This window comes from Aquila chrysaetos, chromosome 24 (assembly GCF_900496995.4).
Source record: "Aquila chrysaetos chrysaetos chromosome 24, bAquChr1.4, whole genome shotgun sequence".
NCBI lineage: Eukaryota > Metazoa > Chordata > Aves > Accipitriformes > Accipitridae > Aquila > Aquila chrysaetos.
Window position 1 is genome coordinate 7,763,405 of NC_044027.1, and position 10,838 is coordinate 7,774,242.

A 10,838-nucleotide genomic window follows, 5' to 3' on the forward strand; every position below is an offset into this window, starting at 1 on the left:
TCCGCAGGTCCTGCCAGGAGCCTGCTCCAGCGCAGGGTTCCCACGGGGTCACAGCCTCCTTCAGGAACCCACCTGCTCCGGCGTGGGGTCCTCCACGGGCTGCAGGTGGATATCTGCTCCACCGTGGACCTCCATGGACTGCAGGGGGACAGCCTGCCTCCCCATGGTCTTCCCCACGGGCTGCAGGGGAATCTCTGCTCCGGCGCCTGGAGCATCTCCTCCCCCTCCTTCTTCACTGACCTTGGTGTCCGCAGAGTTGTTTCTCTTACATGTTCTCACTCCTCTCTCCGGCTGCCGAATCTGCCTGTCCCAACTTTTTTTCCTTCTTAAAAATGTTATCACAGAGGCGTTACCACTATCGCTGATTGGCTCGGCCTTGGCTGGCGGCGGGTCCGTCTTAGAGCCGGCTGGTATTGGCTCTCTCTCGAACACAGGGGAAGCTTCCAGCAACTTCTTACAGAAGCCACCCCTGTAACCCCCCCCGCTACCAAAACCTTGCCAGCAAAACCAATACAGTCGTTTCTACTGTGGCGAAGCATCGAGATACGGTTTTCGGTTTAAAGCGTCAGAAACTACATTCACCGAAACCGGTAACTGGCGGCGTAGGTGAAACCGATCTGGCGCGTGCAGCTGTGCTCGCAGGGATGCTCGGTGGCTCCTCATCAAAGCGGCAAGGGGTGTGCGTGGACATCCGTAGGGTTGCGCTCTGGGTCCGAGAGCGTTAACGTGTTTTTGCTGTTGGAAGATGGAATGGAGCGTGTGCCTGTTAAATCTCAGGGCAGTCAAAAGCTAGGAGGGACCCTGAGCGGGTTTGGTGGCACAACTGCGGTTTTAAAAGATCTTGACCGTTTGGAGCAACGGCCTGGAAAAAAATCATTCCTTTTCTGCAACGAGGCAGTTCGCAAGGACAGATGTGTTGCTGTGCTCTTTAGCAAAAATACTCAACTTGTGATGTATAGGGTGAGGAAGTCTTGGCTATACTAAGGCTTGAGAAAATGTATGTAGGTATCTGTGTCTGTCACCTGCGTGTATCTAGGAAAGTGCGTTCTAGTGAAACTAAAGTTACCAATGAGTCAAAAAAAAAAAAAAAAAAAAAAGGCACGATTGTCTGAAAAATGCAAAAGCTCTAGTGGCCTGTGTCAACAACTGTACCGAAGATGATGCAAAAATACTTTTTGCTCTGCTCCGTCGTACTGTCTTCACAAACCTTCACAAAAAAAGGCAGTTTTGGATTCCTACCCAGCTTTATGCTAACGGGTTTTTTCTTCTCTCAGCTGGATGTCAGCTGGCACCGTTTTGCCGTGGTTGCCCTTTCTTCTGCCATGACAATACGAGACAGATGGAAAGAATCCATAGCGCTCTGCAAGTACAAGGTACGTCTATGATGTGTGTCCGCGTTTTTCCAAAGGTACTTGCAGTAAACATTAAGAGTGTGCCAACTCTCCTTCTACATTTTTTTGCGTGAAATATTTTAACACAAATACTAAAAATAAGTTCTGTTCTGGAGCATGTTACACCTATGCAAAGTTTACTTCCCTCCGTTTATTTTCTCTTCCTGAAAGCATAATCTTCTGTTTCTGTGCACTTGCTAGTAAATGATACAGTGAAAATAATTTTGTACTAAAAGAGGGAAGAAACTGTTCGTCGGAGTTCAGCTGTTCAGGAGAAAGAGACTTTGTTTTCGTGATAAAAGCTTTATGCTTTTGCAGTCAATGAGTTTTTTTAAATACCTTATAGGAGTACTCAAAAACCTTACTGAGATAATTAGCATCTGTGCTAAAAGCAATCAAGGTCAAAGAAGAGACGTGGACAAAACAGGACAAGTTGGCGTCGCATCTGTGTGTTTTCCAGGCTTTCCCAGGAAGCACTAGCAGCCTTGTAACTAGTGACAGTGAGTCCTGAGTGTTTTTGATGAGTTACTGCTTCAGTAATGTATTTTTACCTTTAAACTACAGCGTGTCATTTTGACTTCAGTTGGAAAGAGATTTTCCAAAATGGAAGTCTTTGTCACTCAAAGAAATTTTGTTTTATGAACTTCCCATCAGAGTGGATCTTCAGAGGTGATCGACTTGACAGTAGAAGTCATCGGTAACAAGACTTTTCACTCTCTTTAAAAAAAGAAGAAAAAAAAAAGGCAATTTCCTTCCAAAGACCCAAGCACAGCCCATCTTCCTAAAGTTGATGGCATCGCTGGTCTCTGGTTTCTCAGTTGTAACAGTCGAGATAACATGAAAATGTGTTGCTCTGCATGCTTCAGTACGGCCAAAAGCATTAGGAAATCTGCCGGTCCTTTTTGGTAGTCTGAGGTATTGCAGCACTGGGGATTTTACAAATTGACTTGCGTTGTTTAAACTGTAACTGCCAAATAGCTGTAGTATATAATTTATTAGGTGTATGTAAGCAGTTGGGTATTTTTCTAAATGTTTGAAAAGAGAGGCAACTGAATGTTATGGGTTGTTTTTCCTGATGTTTTGACGGAGTGCTCTGAAGTACTTTCTTTCCGTCTGGCTTTCAATGGTGCGTTTCCCTGGCAGTTCAGTAGCACCTCTCTTGGGCAGCGCAGCTGGCCAGGTGTCCCTCCTCATTACGTGACACACACAAAAACCCTAGTCAAATTATAACCGTGTACTTTGGAGACAGATAATTTAATGCTATGAATTCAGAGCTGTGCAAGTCAAGGTCATGCAAAAGGAAAATCAAATACTTTCATAGTATAAGTATTTTTATTGGATGTATATAAACGTGGGCACACCTTTTTAGTGTAAAGTGAATTACTGAGATTTATGCTTTATTTTTCGTTTTGCTCTTTGAAGTTTTCCACTTCACTTTCAGCTTTATTCACCAAACGAGCAAGATGCAAAGCAGCAGCAGCAGCGCAAGGGCTGTAGCTGTTGCGGTGGATCCGTAAGCGTAGATTCTGATTGTGTACGACCTCGTCCCGCAGCCTCCCAGGGTTATCTCCCTGCAGCAGTGCTTGTAAGGAAGGGAGGAGGCGTTTTCCAACCCCGGCAAGAGTGTTTACTTGTATGCTAAGAAGGTGTTCAAAACGGTATCCATTAGCCTAAGTGCTGATTTTAAGTGTTCAAATCGCTCTTAACTTTTAAAGGAGGTGGTGTATTTCGAGCTGACCTGTTTACCTGGAATCCCCCTTTAGCTCAGCGACTCTTCTTGTGCACCCCCAGCCTCCGCTGGCAGAGAAGCTGGAAAGTCCTTGACTTAGTATAAACACTGCTTAGCAGCAACTAAAGCATCAGTGTGTTGTCAACATTATTCTCGTCCTAAATCCAAAATGGCCCTGTACCAGCTACTCAGAAGAAAATTAACTTTATTCCAGCCGAAACCAGGACAACCCCAAACCCCCTGATTCTGGGTCTGCCGCGGAAAAGAACAAACGAATTTGGGACTCCTGGGAAAGCCAAATCTGCCTGGATTTGTGCAGCTGGAAAGGAAAAAAACCACCCCATTTTCATGCACAGAAGCACAACCAAAAGATCACCCCTTTTTATGTTGTGGGAAAGCACTGAAACACACCCCAAACTGAGTGTTTTGAAAAAGCAAAGACTCCCCAGTTTGGGGAAGATTGGGGGTGAAGCACAGGCAGTTTGAGGGGCATTGCTGGGGGTCCTCCCAGTGTGGATGATCTGGTGTGGATTCTCTGTTGCTGTGAGTCATCCCAGGTGAGTTACCTGCTGTGGATCATCCCGGGTGGACTCCCTGGGGTAGGTCATCCCCACCCGTGTCCCCCCATGCACCTTTGTACCCTCACCTACCCTCCCCCCGTGTGTGTTTCTCCCCCATATGCCCCCCGTTGCTCCGGCCCGCCCCCTTCACCCACGCGAGTTTTTAACCCACGCGAGTTGTTTCCCCCCGCATCCCCTGCTCTCCTGTCTCCCGCCCCCCCCTCCCTCCTTTCCCTCCACCATATTCCACACCACCACCCCCCATCATCCGTCAGGCTCCAGACCCCTGGCATGCTGCCTGCACCCCATTCTCTGTCATTTTTTTTTCTTCTTTTCCTTACAAGTTGTTGTTGTTGTTGTTGTTTCTTTTGAATGATTAAACTGTTTTCGTTTCAAGCCACGAGTTTTCTCACTTTCGCCCTTCGGATTGTCTCCCCGTCCCACTGGGGGCGGGGGAGCGAGTGAGCGGTCGCGTGGGGCTTCGTTGCCGGCTGGCGTTAAACCACGACACGAGGTGAGTCGCAAGCCCTGCCTGGCTAATGCTGGAGGCTCTCTGTGTTCCTCCTGCCATCTTGACGGGCCGTCCTTGTTCTTCGTTGCCGCTTTATAGCGAGCGCCTCTTGCTCCGTAAGCAGCAGTACTCGGGCCGTGCAGGTACTGCGCGTTGCAGGCAGCAAAGGGCAATTGTGACGCTTGCTGGCGGGAGCGGCAAGGAGTGCGGAGCCACGCTCCTGTAGGGAGCAAAGATGGAGCCTCGAGGGCTCTACGGTCATCTGCTGCGGACATCTAACATCCCGACACGCCGCTTTGCTTTTCCCTGCTTCGTGTCTAATTACTTTGCACGCCGGAGGGCAGGGCGGTAAGTAACACCGTGCAGCGCCTCTTCGATAAGAGACAAGCCCCGCACAAGAAGCCTTGCGTGCGTGCAGGATTAGGAGAGCAGAGTTCTGATAGCGCAGAGGTGAGGAAAGGTGCGCCCACCGCAACAGAGCCCCAGGATCGCCAGGGTATCGCCCACTTGCCGGTCGGCCGCTCGCGTCTGGTCCGCTGGGACGCGCCGCTTCCTGCTGAACAGAGCTGCCCCTCTGGCACAAAGCAGCTTCGGGTCTCTTGTGGCCTGCCTTCAGGCTGTCACCTGAACCAGGCGTTATTGTTTTTAAAATCTCTCGCCAGCATCTGTTGAGTGGCTGCTGTCACTCCCACGACCCTGGTGCCACATGCAGACGGATACAGCAGTCCCTGGAGCTTGCTCCAGGGCAAACCAACCCCCCCCCCGCCGTTTGCAGGTTCCCTGTGCTGCTTCTCCTCTCTAGATAATGGGGTGGGGGGGCAGGGACAGAAGCGACCACCCGAATTGTCTGTTCTTTGCGCTTGACTGCTGTAACCGCTCCAGCCACTCGGGTGCTTTTTGGAACGGAGGCAATGAAGATGACTGCCCGGGCCGCGAGTGGGGAAAGGGCAGGGCAATGGAAGCCCTGTGCCCCCAGTAAGTAGTTACCGCCTGCGGCTGGTCTCTACTGGGCTGAGCTGTCAGTCATCCCTCATCCAGCTGATGCTCAGAAGAGGCTCGTTACGGGGATGCTGCTGCGCGGCGACCGAAGGTGGGAACTGGCGCTCGGGAGGCGCGCATGCGCGGTGGCGCGTGTCGCTGCGTCCCGCTGTTGCCTGGCAACCATAGCGCGACACGGCGTCTCGGCAACCGCGCATGCGCGGTGGCGCGGTTGAGGGCGCTTGCAGCTGTCGCCTGGCAACCGAAACGCGGCACGGCACCTCGGCAACCGCGCATGCGCGTTGCTCATGTTACGGCGCTCGCCGCTGTTGCCTGGCACCCAAGGCGCGACACAGCGTCTCGGCAACCGCGCATGCGCCGTGTCGCGGTTTACGGCGCTCCTGCTGTTGCCTGGCAACCGAAACGCCGTGCTGGCGCTCGGGAGCCGCGCATGCGCGGTGGCGCGTTTTGCCGCCCTCCTGCTGTTGCCTGGCAACCAAAACGCGGTGCAGCGGCTCTGGAGCCGCGCATGCGCGGTGCCGGCGCGTTTCGCCAGCGCTCTCTTCCGCCGCCTATTGACCAAAGTTCCGTACTGCAGCTGGGGCGCCGCGCATGCGCGCTGGCGCGTTGCGCAAGCGCTCGCCGCTGCCACCCTGCGACCAATGTTCGGTACTGCAGCTCGGAGGCTGCGAGTGCGCGGGGCTGCCCCTGTCCTGCACGTGCCGCCCATCGGTAACGGCAATGCGGCACCGGGGGGCGGTGCCGCCGCGCTCGTTGCTTCCTCCCGGTAAGGAAACGCCAATGCCGCCCCAGGCGCGCGGTGTCGGCGGGCGCTCGGCGCGCAAAGCGCGGAACTGCGGCGCCGGGGCCGCCCCTGGGCACGCGCCTCCCGCCGTCCGCTCGCTGCTGCTGCCGCCTCGTGGCCGAAGCGCGGAACCGCAGCGCCGCCACCGCACAGGTGCGCAGCAGCGCCGCCGCCGCCGCCTCCGCTGCTGCCGCCTTGTGGCCAGAGCGCGGTACTGCAGCCCGGCGGTCGCGCGCCGGCTCCGGCCCCTCCGGCGCATGCGCGGTCCCCGGGAGCAGCGTGGCGGCGCGCAGGGCGCGGGTCTCGGCGGCAGCGGGCGAGCGCCGGGACCGCGGGTGAGGCGAGCGATCCCCTCCGGCGGGGGCGGGGGCGAGGGGTGCCTCCTGCCCGCCGGCCGCCCGGGGCTGGCGGGACGGGGAGCTGCGAAGCGGCCGTTCCCCGAGAGCCGATAGAAGGGAAGAGCGGACGGAGGCGGGCACCCCCCGGGGGCGGCCAGCGGGCGCCTCCCCGAGTCGCCAGAGCTCCCCCGGAGCCTCCCTCGGCCCCGCTCGGCCCGTGCGGCTGCCCCCAGCTCCAGCCCCTCCCCTGAAGCCTGGGCTGTGGCCGCAGGCAGCCCCCGCGCCCTGTCGTGAGGGCAGCAAGCTGGCCCTCAGTGCATCTCCAGAAGCCTCTGCAGAAGGAGGGGCTCTGGCCAGGGGCGAGCTACAGTAATAAGGGTCACTGCTGCCTCTTTCCCTCTCCCAGAGGCCACGCTGTGGGTGCAGTTGTCCGTTCGTCCCCTGGGGATTCCGTTGACTGCAGCAGCCTCGGGCTTGCGTGGGCTGTCTCTGGCTGGCCTCCCTCTCTGCGCGGCGCGGGAGCACAGAGGGACAGGCAGGGCACTTACCGGCTATGGGCAGGAGCTGCTGCGGCTGAAGCTGGAGAGGCCAGAGAAAGGTAGAGAAGAAGAAATGGAAGGCCGGCCGGCCGGCCGGCCAGCAGCTGCCTCCCGCTGCAGGCGAGAGAGAGCCTGCCTCTCCGTGTGTGGAAGGATCCCTCCTCGTAGTCCGCAGCAGGTCAGACGGCCAGGGTGCACCGCAGCGTCCGTATGCAGCACCGACGGTGCGGTACGGCCACGTAGTGAGCGAGCGAGCGAGCGAGGCTACGTGTCTAGGAGGCCTCATCTCGTAAGAGCTGTGAGACACTCGCGTGTTCTGTTACGTGGAGGACAGCCAAGCGACTGGAGTTGCAGGAGAGGAGGGGAGCGGGAGAGGAGCAGAAAGAAGCGTCTGAGCTGGCAAGGTCTCCTGGCAGCGCCAAGAACGAGAGCTGTGGTGAGTCCCGGGCCCTCGGGGCCCCGTCGCTCCTCTTGTGCGTCCCGGTCCCTCCCTCCCCCTCTCGCTTTCCCGTGCTGCTGTGATGTTTGGGGTTTTTGGGGGGTTTCTTTTTGCTTCCCTGTATCACTCCTCTTCTGTCTATTCTGTTGTCCTGCTCCCTCTTCCTCTCCCCCTTTCTCTCTCTCGTTCGACTGCCCCCCTTCCCTTTTCTCTCTGCGTTCTTGTCCTGCTCCCTTTCCCTATTCCCCCCCACCCCCCACCCAGTCTTTGTCCTGGAGCCAATCGCTGTTTTTTTCCTTTTCCATCTCCTTGTCCTGATCTGCATCCGCCTCTTTCCCCGCCTCCCAATTTCTCTGGCCTGTTCCCTGGCGTTCTTTTCCTCTCTGCGCCTGTACGTGCCGCTCTGTGTCCCTGCCTGCCTATCTCTCTTCCTCCTGCTTTCTCTTTCTCTCTCTATCCCTTTGTCTTGCTCGCTGTTGCTGTTTATTTTGGTCATTCTGGATCTCACTGTCCCCGTCCTCCTTCCTGTTCATCTCTTACTCTCTCTGACCCTTTGTGCTGCTTCCTGCCCCTTTTTTATTCACCCTCCCTCCCTCCCTCTCTCTGCAGGGCTCCTGATACCTCTCTTTCTAAATTCCCCAATCCCCTGTGCTTCTCACGGTCTCTGTCTTTCTCTCTCTCTCTCGTTGTCATTGTTCTTGTCTGTCGCTCTGTCTTGCTTCCCGTCCCGTCGTTTCTCGCTGTATCCCTTTGTCCCGCTCCCTGCTCGTATTCGTATTCCTCTCTGTCCTGAGGACCATCCCAGTTTTTTGTCTCCGTCCTGCCGCTGTCCTGATTTGTCCTTCTCTGCCATGTTCCCTGTCCCTCTTTCTGTCTCTTTTCCTCTGTCCCTGCTGCTTATTTCTCCACCTCTGTCCAGACCCCTGTCCCTTCCCCCCCCGCCCCGCCTTGCTGTCCCTCTGCCTTGCTTTCTTTCGCAAGACCTTTTCTTGTCTGTCTTTCTCTGCCCCATTCCCTCTCCCGTCCTTTCTAACTGTGTCCCCCTGTCCAGCTAGCTGTCTCTTCTTTCTTTTTTCTGTTCCTCAGTATTTTTTTCTTTTTCCGTATCTCTCTCCCACTGCCCATCGCAGTTGGTTTTTCCCCTCCAATGCTGGCCTGCTCTTTGTCCCTTTTGTCTCTCTCTGTCCTTCTGCCGTACTCCCTGTGTCTATTTAATCCCTTCATCTCTGTCCTGCAGCCCCTCGCTATTTTTTTTTGCTCTTCCGTGCCTTTGTCCCGCTCCCCGTCCTTGTCTCTCTTTCCCTTGGTTCCGCCTCCCGTCCTTTTTTCCTTGCTTGCTCCATCTCTCTGTCCTGCTCCCTATCCCTCTCGCGCTCTCTCTGTTTCTGTGTCCTCCTCCGTGCCTTTCCCCACGTTCCCTGTCTTGTTCCCTCTTTGGTTTTCTTGTTTTCCGGGCGGCTGGGCCCGGCTTTGCGCGGGGGTGCTTCGGCTGGGGGGTTTGGGGTGCGGGCCTGGCCGTGCCACGGAAATAAAGCCTGAAACGGCAATCACGAAGCGACGCCCTGCCTGTGCTGGGGCTGCCCCGCAGAGGCGTGGGGCCGGGCCTTCCGCAGGTCCCGAGCACTCCCCAAAACTGCGTGTGGGGCCGCGGGGGTGCAGGGCTGTGGGGTGGCTACGCTCGGCGTCGCCCGTGGGTGCTGCAGGGTCAGAAATGGAGAACAAGTTTTCTGTTCCTGGGGCTTGAAAACAGGCTCGCGCGGCTGATTTTGGGGCTCGGAAACAGACCGAGCTGCGCGGCTTTGGGCCCAGAAGCAGAGGTCCGGCCCTGCGGTTTTGGACATTGAGAACAGGCTCAGCAGCCGGGCTTTTTGGCTCCCAAACGGGCCCCGAGTCAGCCGGTGTGGGGGCCAAAAGCGGAAGCCGGCTTGGCTGGTTTGGCAGGCGGGTGGGAGGGTCTTGGGGTCTGTGGGGGGAAGCAGGGGGTGGGCAGGGTGCGTGGACCCTCCCCAGAGATGGGGGTCTGGTTGTGTCGGACGCCGAAGTTCGGGAGGCCGGTGCGCAGCAGGCCGAACTCAACCTCTGCGATGGTCTGTGGGGGGAAAGGCGCTTTTCAGACCCCACGTGCCCTCTTTGAGTCCAGCTCTTCTTTCTGCGCTGCTCAGAATAGTCGTTAAGTAATTAATCGCACAAACTAACGAATATTTATAGGGTGTGTAACTCTGATGTTTAATCCTAATGCTCCAGTTTTGACAGCAGTTGATATACAACCTTATCGAAAGCCCAGGCCGTTGCACAAAGCTGGAGCTTGTGAGGAGAAGCAGCTGAAATCAGCCGGAGCTTTAGTGCGGAGCTGGGGCTTCAGTGAGCCAGAACTGTAGCAAGCGGGAGCTGGAACGAGGCGGGGTGTCCGCTGTCCGGAGCGTGCATTAGCCAGAGGCAAAAGTACCTGCGGCTGTAACGAGCAGGAGCCGCGATTAGCTGGAGCGTCTTTTCGCTGGAGCGTCTGTCGGCCGGACCGCGCTCCCAGCGCAGGCAGGGCTGTCTGCAGCGAGCAGCTCCGAGCAGCAGGGAGGTGAGTTGTCCTTCTGCCAGCGGGGAGCCCGGCCTCTCCCCTCGGGGATGCAATCCACGCCACGCTCCTCTCTCTGGGTGGAGGGTCTCTCCCGGGCCGTTCCCGCAGGCAGAAGCGAGGTGGGGGTCCCCCGGCTCTCCTGGGGCAGCCCCCCCCTGCGAGGGGGCACGGGCGAGGTGTCGTCGTCCCCTCGGTACCGGGCAAAGGGGAGAGAAACCGGCCGGTGGGAGTTCCTGGGGTGCAGAGCCCTTCCGGCAGCATCCTCCCCTGTCTTTTCACCGTTGGCTGGGTGTGACAAGCAGGTTCATTTCTTTGTCTCCTCTTTTCCCAGTGTCACCTTCCGCGTCACACGAAGAAAATCCTGCGTGGTTAATTCCGCTTGCTGCTCAGGTAATCACACGTATCGGGCCGGGGGAGCAGAGAGAAACACTTGCGAGTTTGAGGGCACTACAGATGCTCCACGTTAAACCCACAGAAAAGGCAAATTTGCTGCTAGTGCAGAAAAGCTGATGGAAAAATTGCTGTTAACAGATCGTGCTCTGTTCCTGAACCGGTCCCTTGATATGTTTTTGCTTCAGGTGAAAGAACGAAATTTCATGTCTGGTAAATTCAGAGCTGCCTGTTAGCTTCTTTAGGGTCGAGTGTTTCTCTTCTCTCTGTTCATACGGATTTTATGGGCAAGTTGGAAATAGCCTTTTATTTTTTTATGTATAACTGAATTTTTAGGAACATGTGGTGTCCCTGTAGTTCATTTTTGAGCACCTAGGTGCCAGTAGAAATGTAACGAGTGAAACATGATGGAAAGTGGTACTTAAACTTGATTTTTATTTGATTTTTTTTTTTTTTCCTTCCCCATTAAGAGTGTTGATGGCATGTTGTCCCGTGGCACAATCCTCATGCCGTTCAGCGGAGTCTTCACTCTAGGACTTTTAAGTAAAAAAGTCTGTCCTTCCAAAAAAGGACTAGTCATTCATAG

General features: G+C 55.8%; 1 protein-coding gene and 2 long non-coding RNA genes across 3 annotated transcripts in view; all 3 read left to right on the forward strand.

Moving 5' to 3' along the window:
- Positions 1–3,241, forward strand: part of LOC115334751 — a 29,954-nt gene extending 26,713 nt beyond the window's left edge. The window contains exons 2-3 of the long non-coding RNA XR_005931267.1: positions 1,275–1,373; positions 2,833–3,241. This is a non-coding gene — a long non-coding RNA (uncharacterized LOC115334751). The remainder of the gene's footprint in view (positions 1–1,274; positions 1,374–2,832) is intronic.
- Positions 3,242–5,347: 2,106 nt separating this feature from the next.
- Positions 5,348–7,144, forward strand: LOC121232589. Its single transcript, XM_041119923.1, has 3 exons — positions 5,348–6,127; positions 6,719–6,910; positions 7,020–7,144. Exons 1-3 carry the CDS (start codon positions 5,782–5,784, stop codon positions 7,142–7,144), a joined length of 663 nt encoding a protein of 220 aa, XP_040975857.1. The 5' UTR covers positions 5,348–5,781.
- A 1,654-nt stretch (positions 7,145–8,798) lies between these two features.
- LOC121232573 lies at positions 8,799–10,546 on the forward strand. The gene is made up of 2 exons (XR_005931266.1): positions 8,799–9,862; positions 10,194–10,546. It is a non-coding gene; the product is annotated as an uncharacterized LOC121232573 (long non-coding RNA).
- Positions 10,547–10,838: the final 292 nt, after the last annotated feature.